An 11957-nucleotide genomic window follows, 5' to 3' on the forward strand; every position below is an offset into this window, starting at 1 on the left:
GGAAAAAGATTTCTACCAACATCCCTCCATATATAGCCTAGATATAGAGTGCCACCTAGTGGTGAAGAAGAGAAGACAGTGGCAGGGGACAGGGATGGTGGAGAGGGTCAGCAGCAGCTACACATATCTTGGGACCACTATTTGACAGTGGGTTGACTTTTAACGACAGAGGACCTACCTTCTACGGAGGCTGATGTATATTTTTCTTCCGATTGCCAAAATAAGCCTGGGTTTCCGAGGCTACTCAGATGCCAACAAGGCTAAGCTGCGGAGGGTAACTACCTTGGGGTCTAAGCTCTGTGGGATGCAGCATTTCTACGACCAGAGGATAGGGAAGAAAGCAGGAAAGATTGCGCCCAACCCCTTATTCACCTCACCTGGTCCAGCCTACACACACACAGGCAGGTGCCTGGATGAACTGGACATGGACGGACGGACACGCAAACAAACATGAGTGTTCCACAGTGTGGACTTTGCTTTCTTTTAAATACCTTTTAATATTTCAAATTATTTTTACCTTTTTTTATAGAACTGAAGTACTTCGCTGGGTGTTTTATTGTATTTGTATATTTATGTATTGTCTTGAATGTATGCATTGACCAGAGCAAAACAAATTTCCCTTCTTCTAATCTAATTGTGCCTCATAAAATTGACGTGTTGGTTTCTCTCTAGCTTAAACACTGGGGACAGAGCCTGTTTATTGAAACAGGTGGCGAAGGAGTGCAGGAGTACTGGATCTCTCATGTCATCATCAAACATACCCAGAAACTCTGGATCTATATCTTCCGGGAGACCATACAGACAAAGGATTCCAGAGTCATAATCTAGATACACTCCAAATTTCAAAAACCCTGAACCACGTTTCCATGGAAACACTTCTTCAGTGCACCGCTGACCTGAGCCTGCTCTCTCAGTGGCCTGCTGACCTGACCACACTCTCTTACCACATTCACCTACACGTACATTAGCTACTCCAGCTACAGTTTCCCTCTTTTGTTTGTATATCTCAAGACACCAACTTGTTTTGTCACCTTTTATACCCAAATAAACCGGGTAGGTGGAAAACGCTACTTTCCAAAAATGTTTTCCTCCTGTGAAGGTTTGTTTGGCCCTAACCTCATTGTCATTTAACCTGCCATAATTAGTCGAGCCACTTTCATACAGGTGCTGGACTTCTTCGCTTGAATTCCTAGCCAAGGTTCCATCAGGCGACACCCACATGAACTTGCCTGCAGTTCTCACATCAAAGGTGAAAGATTCTCCATCTGTGGAATTTAATATTCAGAACAAGTCAAACAATATCTGTCCTACATTACAGAGTTTATTTATTTTTTACATTTGGTACATAATGGAAGATTATGCGATATCAATGTTATTGAAACCTTTACTGCGTTATGTGGACTTCAAACCTAGTCACATATTAACACTAATCATAGCAATTGTCACCGAGTTATGAAGTGGTCAACATTGCACTACTGTATAGCAGTGGTTCTCAAATACCGGTATGTTTGGCTCAGGGCATCCCTGTAAATAACTGTTCTAACGGCACACACTTTGAGAAGCCCTTTGTTTGGTGTGACTGGTGTCATGCCAGACCACTGAACAGTGTTGGAGCATTGGTGGCCCATAGATATGCCCCTGGTTAGGTGTTACTATTCTAATTGACAGAGTCCTGAACAGTGTTGGCGACAACTTTGGTGTGGATCGGAGCAAAAGTGTGCCTGTAGCAGGGGCCCCCCTACTACAGTCCATATACAGTACACGCATGCTTCGTGCTTCATCTCTCTCTCTCTCAGCTGAGGGGTCATTGGCCTGAAAAATGTTGAAGACCCCTGCTCTGATCAATTTTAACATAGGATAGGATAGGATTATAGCTAAACAACACTGTACTCAGTGGTTTACTCACATTTCTCCAGCTTATGCAGGTAAACAGAGTCTGATGTAAAATCAATGTCCAGGGGTTCCACAGCAATGGGGCCTTGGTCTAGGAACAGACAAAATAAAAGTCAAGGGGATAGATCAGGTGGTGTTTTTCTTTGGGTATCTGACTGTGAGCATTAGCAGTGTGACCTGGTTGATGATAATGATACTACTTACCCTTCCATACGCTTGTGACAGCAGTCAGGAGTTGTTCTCTGATGTCTCTGGAGTCTGTTAGTTTCTCCTCTGGGTCAAAGGTCACACCACCAGCGGACTGGATTGTCGACGCGCGGCTCTGGCTTCTTTGCAGTGAATTGTAAGCCTGAAAGATCCGTAAACACAGGGGTGGTACTTCTCATTACACAAGTTTGACCCAATATTTGCCTCACAACCAAGGGTCATCGCCATACTGGCTTGTGGTGTCCAGTTTTGTCAAAATGCAGTTTTTGCCATGGACATTAATTACAAAATCAGAAGACAAACACAAGCCTTTAATGACCATTACAGGTCTGTAACTCTGAGAGTGTACAAATGACACCATGGTGCGTTCATGGAGCCGTCGACAATACGTAAAAACACTGAAAAACCATGGCAGAAGCCGCTGAATTAATCAATTAATACCACGGCAGTAAAATGTGTTAAATGTAGTATATCATATAATTAAATATTGTTTTTATTTGTATTTTTATTCACAGAATCAAAGGTTTTATGGTTATGATTCATGGCTTGATTCTAGGCTTAAAATAATTGATATACATATGTGTAAATCTCTATGGAAAATATTAATGACTGGCTTTTTTAGTGGCACCAGAAAACCACACTAACTGCTATGAACTTTAGTATCTAGTTGAGATTACCTTTTTTTTTTTTTTACTGACAAAAACGAAATAAAAACTAAGCTAACAAACTTTCATCAACAAATAAATACTAGACTAGAATGTTAGGGAGGGACTAGTCGAGAGGAGATCCAGTAGAACTAATGTTAGGGAGGGACTAGTGGAGAGGAGATCCAGTAGAACTAATGTTAGGGAGGGACTAGTGGAGAGGAGATCCAGTAGAACTAAAAGACAAGCCTCGATCGCAGTGACATAGAAATTTGCTGTCAAAATGAACAGGGTGCTATGGCTGTTACAAGTTGTGAACTCCCACCTGCATCAGTGTGCTGGGGTCCGTGCTTTTCAGGACGGCATCCATGTTGGACACCGTATCTTCCAGGCTTTGGCAGGTGGCCTCCATCTTTGCGACCTCACTCTGGGCTGTCTGCAGCAGCCTTTTCTCCTTCTCTTCCACGGACGCCATCAGCCGCCTCGTCACGTCAGCGATGGCAGACGTTAGTTTGGAGAAATCAACCTCCAACTCCTCTTTCTGAAGCTTGGCTGACTCCTAACATAGCAAGAGATGGGAGTGAAATATTTATTTGTATGCTACAAATAATGATTTACAAGTTACATTATGCTGAACACACAGCAACCACAGGACCGAGCAAGAAACAAATACTAGTAGTCTACTAATTAAACGATACAGAAAATGTACATTATGAAAACGAATGTGATATGCGGTACAGCCACTGGAGGGCGATAACATCCCCTAGTTCTAAAACCAGTGTCACGTTGCTGATTTCAGGTGGTGCCTGATTTGAATAGTCTAGTCAAGTCAAGTCCAGTGGTTCTTCTCAACCTTTTCAGGGTGTGACCCCCCAAAAGAATCATATTTGAACCGGGGACCCCACCCCATAGGCGCAGAGTTTTGTCCACGCCACTAGGGAGGGCCGCTGCCCCACCCTGATGAGCACTTAGAATGTTGGAGTTGAGCCATTAGTATTGTGAAAATAGCACATCAGCTATTTTCAAAATGTTTGTCTCTTATCTTATATAATTAGATAACTATTTTTTAATAGTATAGTTTGTTGATTACTTTTGATGCAACAGAAGGTGTCATCAGCACCCATGCACAGAGGCAGGAGCACAGTAGGCCTAGGCTATATCTGCAGAAACTGCAACAGTGACTGCAACTCAAGCATCATCGGACTGCTCAGCCACAGAAAACAAACCTAGACCAATCTTACCCTCCCCCTGACCCTTCTATTGTAAATATCTATATATATATATATATTTTCTTTCTGATGATATCTACTGCATAGTACTGTGTTCTATCCGTCTTTCATTCAATGTTATATGAGATACACACAGAGAGAACTATGTGTGTCACTGGCGAATGATTAAAAAGATGAAATTACCGTAATTACCTTAAATGCGTCCGTGTTCATCTGAGCTTTGAGAACGTCCATCTTTACGTTGCGTGCGACGTTTGCTGTCTTGATCTTCTCGTTTCCTAGAATTATCTATTCAAGTACATGATGAAACAGTCAGACACAACTCAACACAACTTGTTTCCATTCTGAAGAAACGCAACTTAATGGACCAGCGATGCCGATGCTGCGTGCAAAGGCGCACAGTCCCGCGTGTGCGGGTTTCCCAACTGGTCTTGGACCTAAAGCTAGATGCAGAATGGACCCAAATTTAGAGTGAACATTTTTAACTCCATTTTTTGCTTCTGGGGCTGGGGGTCCCTGGAACAAATATCATTTGGGGGTCCTTGATATGACAAAGTTTGAGGACCACTGATAAAGCAAGACATTTTAGAATCGGCCTATATAGTGCAAGGACCCCCACAATTATATGTATTTGGCCACGGACCCCCTCATCTCAAAATATCTTTGTTCCAGCCAGGGACCCCCAGAAGCAAATATTTGCGTTAAATGTAAATGTTCACTCTGAATTTGGGTCTTTCTTGCCCTAAGCTAGATGCAGAATAGATACACACAGCTCAGACCCGTTGGCAAACGAAAGGTCGCCCCAGTCCCATGTCACCAGAAGAATATTTAGGCCTACCAGAAGACGCTGAGCTAGGACCACACATATGGGGTCATCGGTATCATTTGGGGGGATTAATTCTCATAGTGATTTTTGGGTAGGTATACACCTCTAGTGATAGGAAAAATGTGATAGCCTTGCATCTGTGGTAGCTTTCGCTGTGCTGCTATCTATCCTTTTATAACAACATGCCAAAAAACTGTTTTTAAAATGCGAATGGAACATTCTACTTCAAACTGATGGTTCTCTCTTATGATTGATCCTATCTCTTTGAAATATGGTTGGGATAAAGTTCAGACTATATATAGTCCAGTAAGGTGGTTAAAATTTGCATATATAGAATTGTTCTTTATTACAGGCAGTGACATATAGTGACTATATAATTATGTCATAATACTCTGAGCCAGGGCCCCAAATTTGGGGTCATCGGTACCATCTGGGGGGGAATGATTCTCATAGTGACTTTTGGGAAGGTATATACCTAGTAGCTACTAGGAAATATGTGATAGCCTTGCATCTGGGGTAGCTTTCTGTGTTATCACTTCATTTATAACCACATGCCAAAACACAGTTTTCAAAATCCGAATGAAGCATTCAACTTCAAACTGATGATTCTCCCTTAGTATTGACCCTCTGTCTTTGAAAAATGGCAAGGATAAAGCTCAGACTACATGTTTTTCATTGTACGTTGACATGCACGTCCTCAGTCATTGTAGTTCATTGTCAGACTGCATCTGTTCTACAGCTTGTTGGAAAACTTAAAGTTGCAATAGAGGAAGATGAATGATGAATGCTTTGAAAGAATAGTGAACTAGTCTAATGCTTTAACTTCCCATTTGATGAAAGCCAAGCAGCCTAACCTTAACTGATGTAACGTCAACAAATGTAAGAGGAAACTCAATACAATGACACTGGTGAATTTGCATACCGGTAGCTATCAATGGGAAGGTCTGTTAATCATGAATAATGACTTCTTCATTTCTCACAGGTTGTTTAGGACATTTTGTAAAGGTCAGGCCACACAAATAATGTTCCCCTGGAGACTGTTGTGTTGCTGCCCATGAGCAAACACAGACTGAGACAGTAGTGAAGGGAATGATAATTAATATTGTTCTTTTCACTAAAACGTTAAGGTGTCTACATCAGGGGTTTTCAAAGTGGGTGACAGGGCACCCTGGGGTGCCGTGACTGCAGTCCAGGGTGCCGCAAGATAATTTAACTTAAAAAAAAACACTTAAAGGGGCACTCCACCACTTTTCAACCTATCTTCATATAATAGGTCCTCACTAGTACCTGTCCTCAACCATGGAGTTCTGAAGGTTTGAATCCATCACGGTGCAAAAGGCTTGTCAAGCGTCTATATGAACACAATTGGCCTGGGATGGGAAACTGGGATCCGGAGGAGGGTCTTTGACATTGAACTTATCTTTATCTCCTTATCATGTTATAAAATGATGAGTATCTTGTTAAAAATCTTTTTATTTTCATCCCCTTAGAAAAAAAGAAAGAAAGAACACATTGTGTGTGTTGTTGGTTTTATGGACTCTTATACAAAGTAGGCTGCCTCCATTAGTCACTGACCTCAGAGGGACTCAATGTGTGTAGGGTTCTGATTAACACTGTGTTTACACAATCACTTATATGAACAAAAACACTGTAATGGAACCATGAAACTACCAGTTGTTTAGATGAATATACTATGAAACAACACAATTACTGGGTCTGAGGCTCGAAACGTTACCAATAAAAATACTCAGGAGGGAAGCAGCATTCTGGTGTGCAGATCTTGTTGTTTCATGTTATTTATATAGTTTTGATCCAGCCAGCCTAAATGGATGTACGTGCCTTTTGTCACTTGGTGACAACTTTTTCATAGATACATTTTTTAACATGTACTGTACAGTATGTGTTGGAAAACCTTGAAGTGCTTAACCTGAATATGTCTTGGGAGGAGAGGTGTAGGAATGGCTCCAGTGTACTACATTTCCTTTATATATATATATATATATATATATATATATATATATATATATATATATATATATATTGGCCACTCAGGGCGTTTTTCTTTTTTTTTTAAAGGGTTGTAATTTATATAATAGCATTTGAAATAGTAGAACATTGTTCAACTGTTGGATTGAGCAGAGTGTAAATCTGTCAAACAGCTGTTCTGCCTCACCTCCATTATCATACCCCAAATCAGCCAGTCGGATGCACAGGTAGACTGCTGCTGTATCTGTTCAAATGTCTTTGGTCCAGGTGATAGAAACCACTTCAGAGTGCAGCTGATACACTCAAGACTATTACCACTGAACTTGCCTGTCAGCCCTCCATATGCAAACACATGCATTTCCAGTGCTGAACTTTGCAACAGTATTGCAATGCATCCGAGGAATGACTATAACATGCATCCCACCAGGTTGCACAATTACATTATAGAGCTGTTCTAGCTGATTCCAGCATACCTGCAACGTGTCAACAATTGTGTCATGTCAATCGTGAGGTGAATACTCTACATGTCAACCAGTGACCATAGCTGCTGCCTGCTTGGACACCTGGATAAGGACGGAGTGATAATGTGTGAGCGACCTTGACCTAACCTTTAAAGGAGTAGTTCACCCCCAAAATTACTTTTTTTCTATTGATTAGTCATGCCATGGAGACTAGAGTTCAATAATATTTTTAGGTCTTTGTTGCATTCCTAAGACAAAAATGTGATAACAATAAATGTACCCCCATTCGTTCTGGATGGTGACCCGTTTCGAAACGGGTCACCATCCAGAATCAATCTTAGGAATGTGACAAAAACCAAAACATATTATTGAACTCTAGTCTCCATGGCATGACTAATCAATAGAAAAAAATCATTTTGGGGGTGAACTACTCCTTTAATAGGCCTAAGACTGACTAGCAATTGAATATATAACATTAGAAATAGATTCTACACCCATGATATTTTCTTCCTACCTTCATTTGTGGAATCTGCTCAACAGCTGGCACAATTCGGTGTGCCTTGTGGTGAGCAGCACATTTGCCACACAAGAGAGCGTTGTCTTCCACGCAGAAAAGACTCATCTCTGTTTGGGGATGTCGAGAACACACGACTTTGTTCTGTCTGGGTGCGGGTGGTGCCATCAGTGCAGGAGTCCCAGTCTGCCGTGGCCGGGGACGCACGGGGACTGCCACTGCCCCTAAGTCCGACATCAGAAATTGCTTCATCTGACTCTCGGCACTGCCGACTGGACGTGGCTGATCCTGCAGCCGCAGCCTGCTGGTCAGCAGAGCAACAGAGCTACACGCAGGACACTGGCCCCGGTCATCATGGGTGCAGCCCGGGCACAGGGAGTGCCCGCATGAGTGCAGAGTTACCGCGGACGTGCTCGATAGACAGACGGAGCAGGTCATCTCCAGAGGAGCCCCGCGTGTCGCCATGTTCCTCTCGACTCGAGAGACGAGTGAAGTGAACAGCTCTTTTAGCCTGCCTATTATAACGGCCAATGGTGAATTCTGAAGAATCGAAACTTATGATGGGGGGCGGGACGAATCTGATAGTCGTTATATTATTCTCCACCACAGGATTCTGAAGAATCGAAACTTATATGAGGAAGAAGGAAGGGAGGGACCGAACCTGATATAGTATTCTATTGTTCTCGGGCAGGGGTGATTTGGTTATAAGAAAATACGTTTCTTTTTTTTTCTTTTTTTTTTTAATGTTTAAGGTTAAAGCTAGGCTATATTCTGATAGTAATCATTGCTGTATAGGCTATATAGAGTAGCCAATCATATAGGCTGCCTATAGGTTACTATCAGAATAGACTGGGAGACACCTGTTATAACAGGTACGTGCCTCCCTGTCTCTCCATCTCTTTAATAATACACAGAAAACTACATTTTCAGGCAGGTGACAACATCTCAGCCAGTCAGGAGAGAAAAGGCCTACCCATTTTTTCCAGCCTAGTTGTATAGTGTCCCAGTTCCAATATTGCTCATTATGCTTTGAGTAGCACTGTCAGAATATAGTGCTAACCTTTAAATACAAAATCCTTTTACAAGTTCACAATATGTCGATTCGGCAAAATCGTAAAATATATATATTAGGACCACAATGGAAACAAGTCTGTTCGTTCAACAAATACATATTTCGATTCTGATGGTCCTTGACATGAAAATGTTTGAGAACCACTGGTTCAAACAACATTTAGGAAACTACTACTACTAAATAAGAAACTACACTTGAGAACACCCTGAAGTCTGAATCATACATCTCCACACTATATGTCTCTGTCTCTGTCTCAGTCAATCATAGCAAATTATTTTGGAGGGTCCCCAGATGATCAGCTTAATGTGAAACGGTCAGGTTCCGAACGGAACCCTTGTTTATTTAATACCGGAGGAAAAGGTCCCCCATTGGGATACAGCGCCATCTGGCGATGCAACAGAGCAAAACTCATATACTCCCGTACGATAAATTCATTTGTCGGGAGGGTTGTCACTCACAAACGAGGGCGCCGCCCCCGAGTGCATAAAGGTAACCCACGCCTACCATGGCGTCCTCTAAAACTGCTCCTCTACCCGCAACTTGCGAACCGAGGGGCCTTAATCTGGGGGACCTTTTCCTCCGGTATTAAATAAACAAGGGTTCCGTTCGGAACCTGACCGTTTATTATCATACCTCCAGAAAAGGTCCCCCATTGGGATACATAAACTCCTCGAGAAGCCATGAACCGACAAAACCGTCGCACACACAATCCATAACCCAGGAGGGCGGCACCGTCAACCGGCGTGACCCCTCCTGAGACCAGACCGACCCAGACCCACAGGGCCTGGGCGTGTTCAGACAGTAAAGAAAGACCCTGACAAACCGAGGTCCACCTTATGCGCTAAGAGCAGACTAGGGCCCGCCTCATAATACTACAGTAATTATAAGGGATAAACTCAGGGTCCCCCCAAATATCCACAGGACAGCCGTGCGCTGACCCAGGAAGGGGAGAGCCGCCTCACTACACCGTAGAAGAGGCGGCAGCACCTAGAACTGAATGCGCCAGAGCAGAAGGCGCCACATCTAGGTGGTAATAGGCCGCAAAGGTAGACGGCGAAGACCAATTCGCCGCCGAACAAATCTCACTAACGGAGATCCCTTTGGACAAGGCCCAAGAAATCGACACACCCCTAGTGCTATGGGCCTTAAGTGCCTCCGGCACTTCGGAACCCGCACAGGCGTATGCCAACCTAATGGCATCCACAATCCACCTGGACAAGGTGGGCTTGGACACCGCTTTTCGCTGACGGGCATTCATGACCACGAAAAGCTGAGAAGTAGACCTGCAGTTCACCGTCTTGTCACAGTAGGCCTTCAAGGCCCTCACAGGACAAAGACAATGGAGACGCCTATCCTCCTCTGAGGCAAACGGAGGAGGGTGAAAAGCCGTCAACACAACAGGTTCCTTCGGGACCACCTGGTTCTTGCGGTTTAAGAAGAACCTTGGAGTCATTATTGAGAAACCTCATACAATCAGGACTCACTGAGAGCGAATGAAGGTCACTCACCCGCTTGGCTGTAGACAAGCCAGCAGAAGAGCCGTCTTGAAACTCAAATGTTTCAAGGAGGTTCTCTCAAGGGGCTCGAAAGGTGCTCGGCAGAGACCCTCACCTGCAGATCCCAAGCAGGGAACAAAGCTCTAGTCACAGGTCTCAAACGGTCGACACCGTGCATGAACTTGATCAACTCAGGGACTTTAGACAGGTCCTTGCCTGACACCCCCAGGTGACAGGCGTCAATAGCCGCCAAATAACCCCTGAGCGTAGAGAACGCAAAACCCAGGTCCAAGCGGTCCTGCAAGAAACCCAAAACCTTCTGGGCTGGGGCCAAGTGAGCCACCACAGGTGGCTCCTGGAGCGCACACCAGTCCAAAAAGACATTCCACCTTCCATCATACACCGCCCTAGTGGAGGGGGCTTTAGCACTCTGAATAGTGGCTACAACCGCTGGTGAGAAGCCTGCGGCTAGCAGGTTCTCCCTCTCACGGGCCAGACCCACAGGTCTAGGGACTGGGGGTCGGGATGGAGGATCTCGTCCCCCGCCTGGCGCAGCAGGTCCCTGTGCAAGGGGAGCCGCCAGGGGGACTGGTAGAGCAGTGGGGTGATCACAGACCTCCACACGCCTCTGGATGGTGCCACCAGAAGGACCTCCAGGTTGAACCTCCTGATCCTCTCCAAAGTGGGAAGGATCAGTTCCAAAGGTGGAAAACGCATAGAGAAGGCCCGCCGGCCACTCGTGTGCGAAAACATCCACCCCCAGAGGAGAAGGTCCCCTCACTGCGAAGTAAAGGGGGCACTTTGTGTTCTCCTGGGACGCAAAGAGTTCGACTAGAGGTTGACCGAACCTGGAGAAGATCTGCCCAGTCCTCGTAACGAGGCTCCCCCCTGGATAACAGATCGGCGCCGCCGTTCTGAAGACCCGGGACATGGGAGGCTCTGATGGACCTCAGGCGCGGCAAGCACCAGAGAGTCATCTCGCGCGCCAGCTGATCCAGCGGACGCGATGACAGACCTCCTTGTTTGTTAACACAGTACAAGACGGTTGCTTTGTCCGTCCTGACTAGGACATGACAACCCAGAATAAACGGCTCGAAAAACTTGAGCGCCAAGTAGATCGCCATTAACTCCAGGGAGTTGATGTGGTACTCCAGCATCACAGGGGTCCAAGAACCCTGGCTGAGCGCCCCTCGCAGGTGGCGCCCCACCCCGAACGGCTGGCGTCGGTGGTAATCACCTTGCGTGACACCACCTCGCCCATGGAGACACCGCTCGCCAGAAAGCCTCCTCCCGTCAAGGGACTAGCGTGCCCAAGCAGTTCTGGTTGACCACCACTTTCCTATACCCCTGTAGGGAAGGAATCCTGAGAGATTGTGGCCACCGCTGGAATGGTCTCATATGAAACCTGCCCAGGCGTAGAAGTTGCACGGCCGAAGCAGTCAGCCCCGTCAACTTCATGCACTCCTTTGTACCTGACCAACCGGTCTGGCTGAAAGAGTGTAGGCACGCCTATATCTCAGGTCGAGTCCAGAGATATCCCTATTCCAGAGAGGGATGCAGCCCCCCCCCCCCCCTTCTTTTCTGAACCAGGAAATATCGACTCCAGAAACCTAGCCGGTTCTGGTCTCG

The 11957-nt window shown here is 45.1% G+C and overlaps 1 protein-coding gene across 1 annotated transcript; it reads right to left on the reverse strand.

The window, feature by feature from the left end:
- Positions 1-240: 240 nt before the first annotated feature.
- On the reverse strand, positions 241-8225 carry LOC308285196 (E3 ubiquitin-protein ligase TRIM21-like; the record flags this gene model as incomplete). Its single annotated transcript, XM_080725912.1, has 7 exons — positions 241-315; positions 1117-1265; positions 1907-1984; positions 2098-2242; positions 3070-3303; positions 4166-4261; positions 7761-8225. 7 exons carry the CDS (start codon positions 8223-8225, stop codon positions 241-243), a joined length of 1242 nt encoding a protein of 413 aa, XP_080582038.1.
- Between the last annotated feature and the right edge of the window lie 3732 nt (positions 8226-11957).

Source organism: Nannobrachium achirus, assembly GCF_963921795.1.
Source record: "Nannobrachium achirus genome assembly, chromosome: 5".
Classification (NCBI taxonomy): Eukaryota; Metazoa; Chordata; class Actinopteri; order Myctophiformes; family Myctophidae; genus Nannobrachium; species Nannobrachium achirus.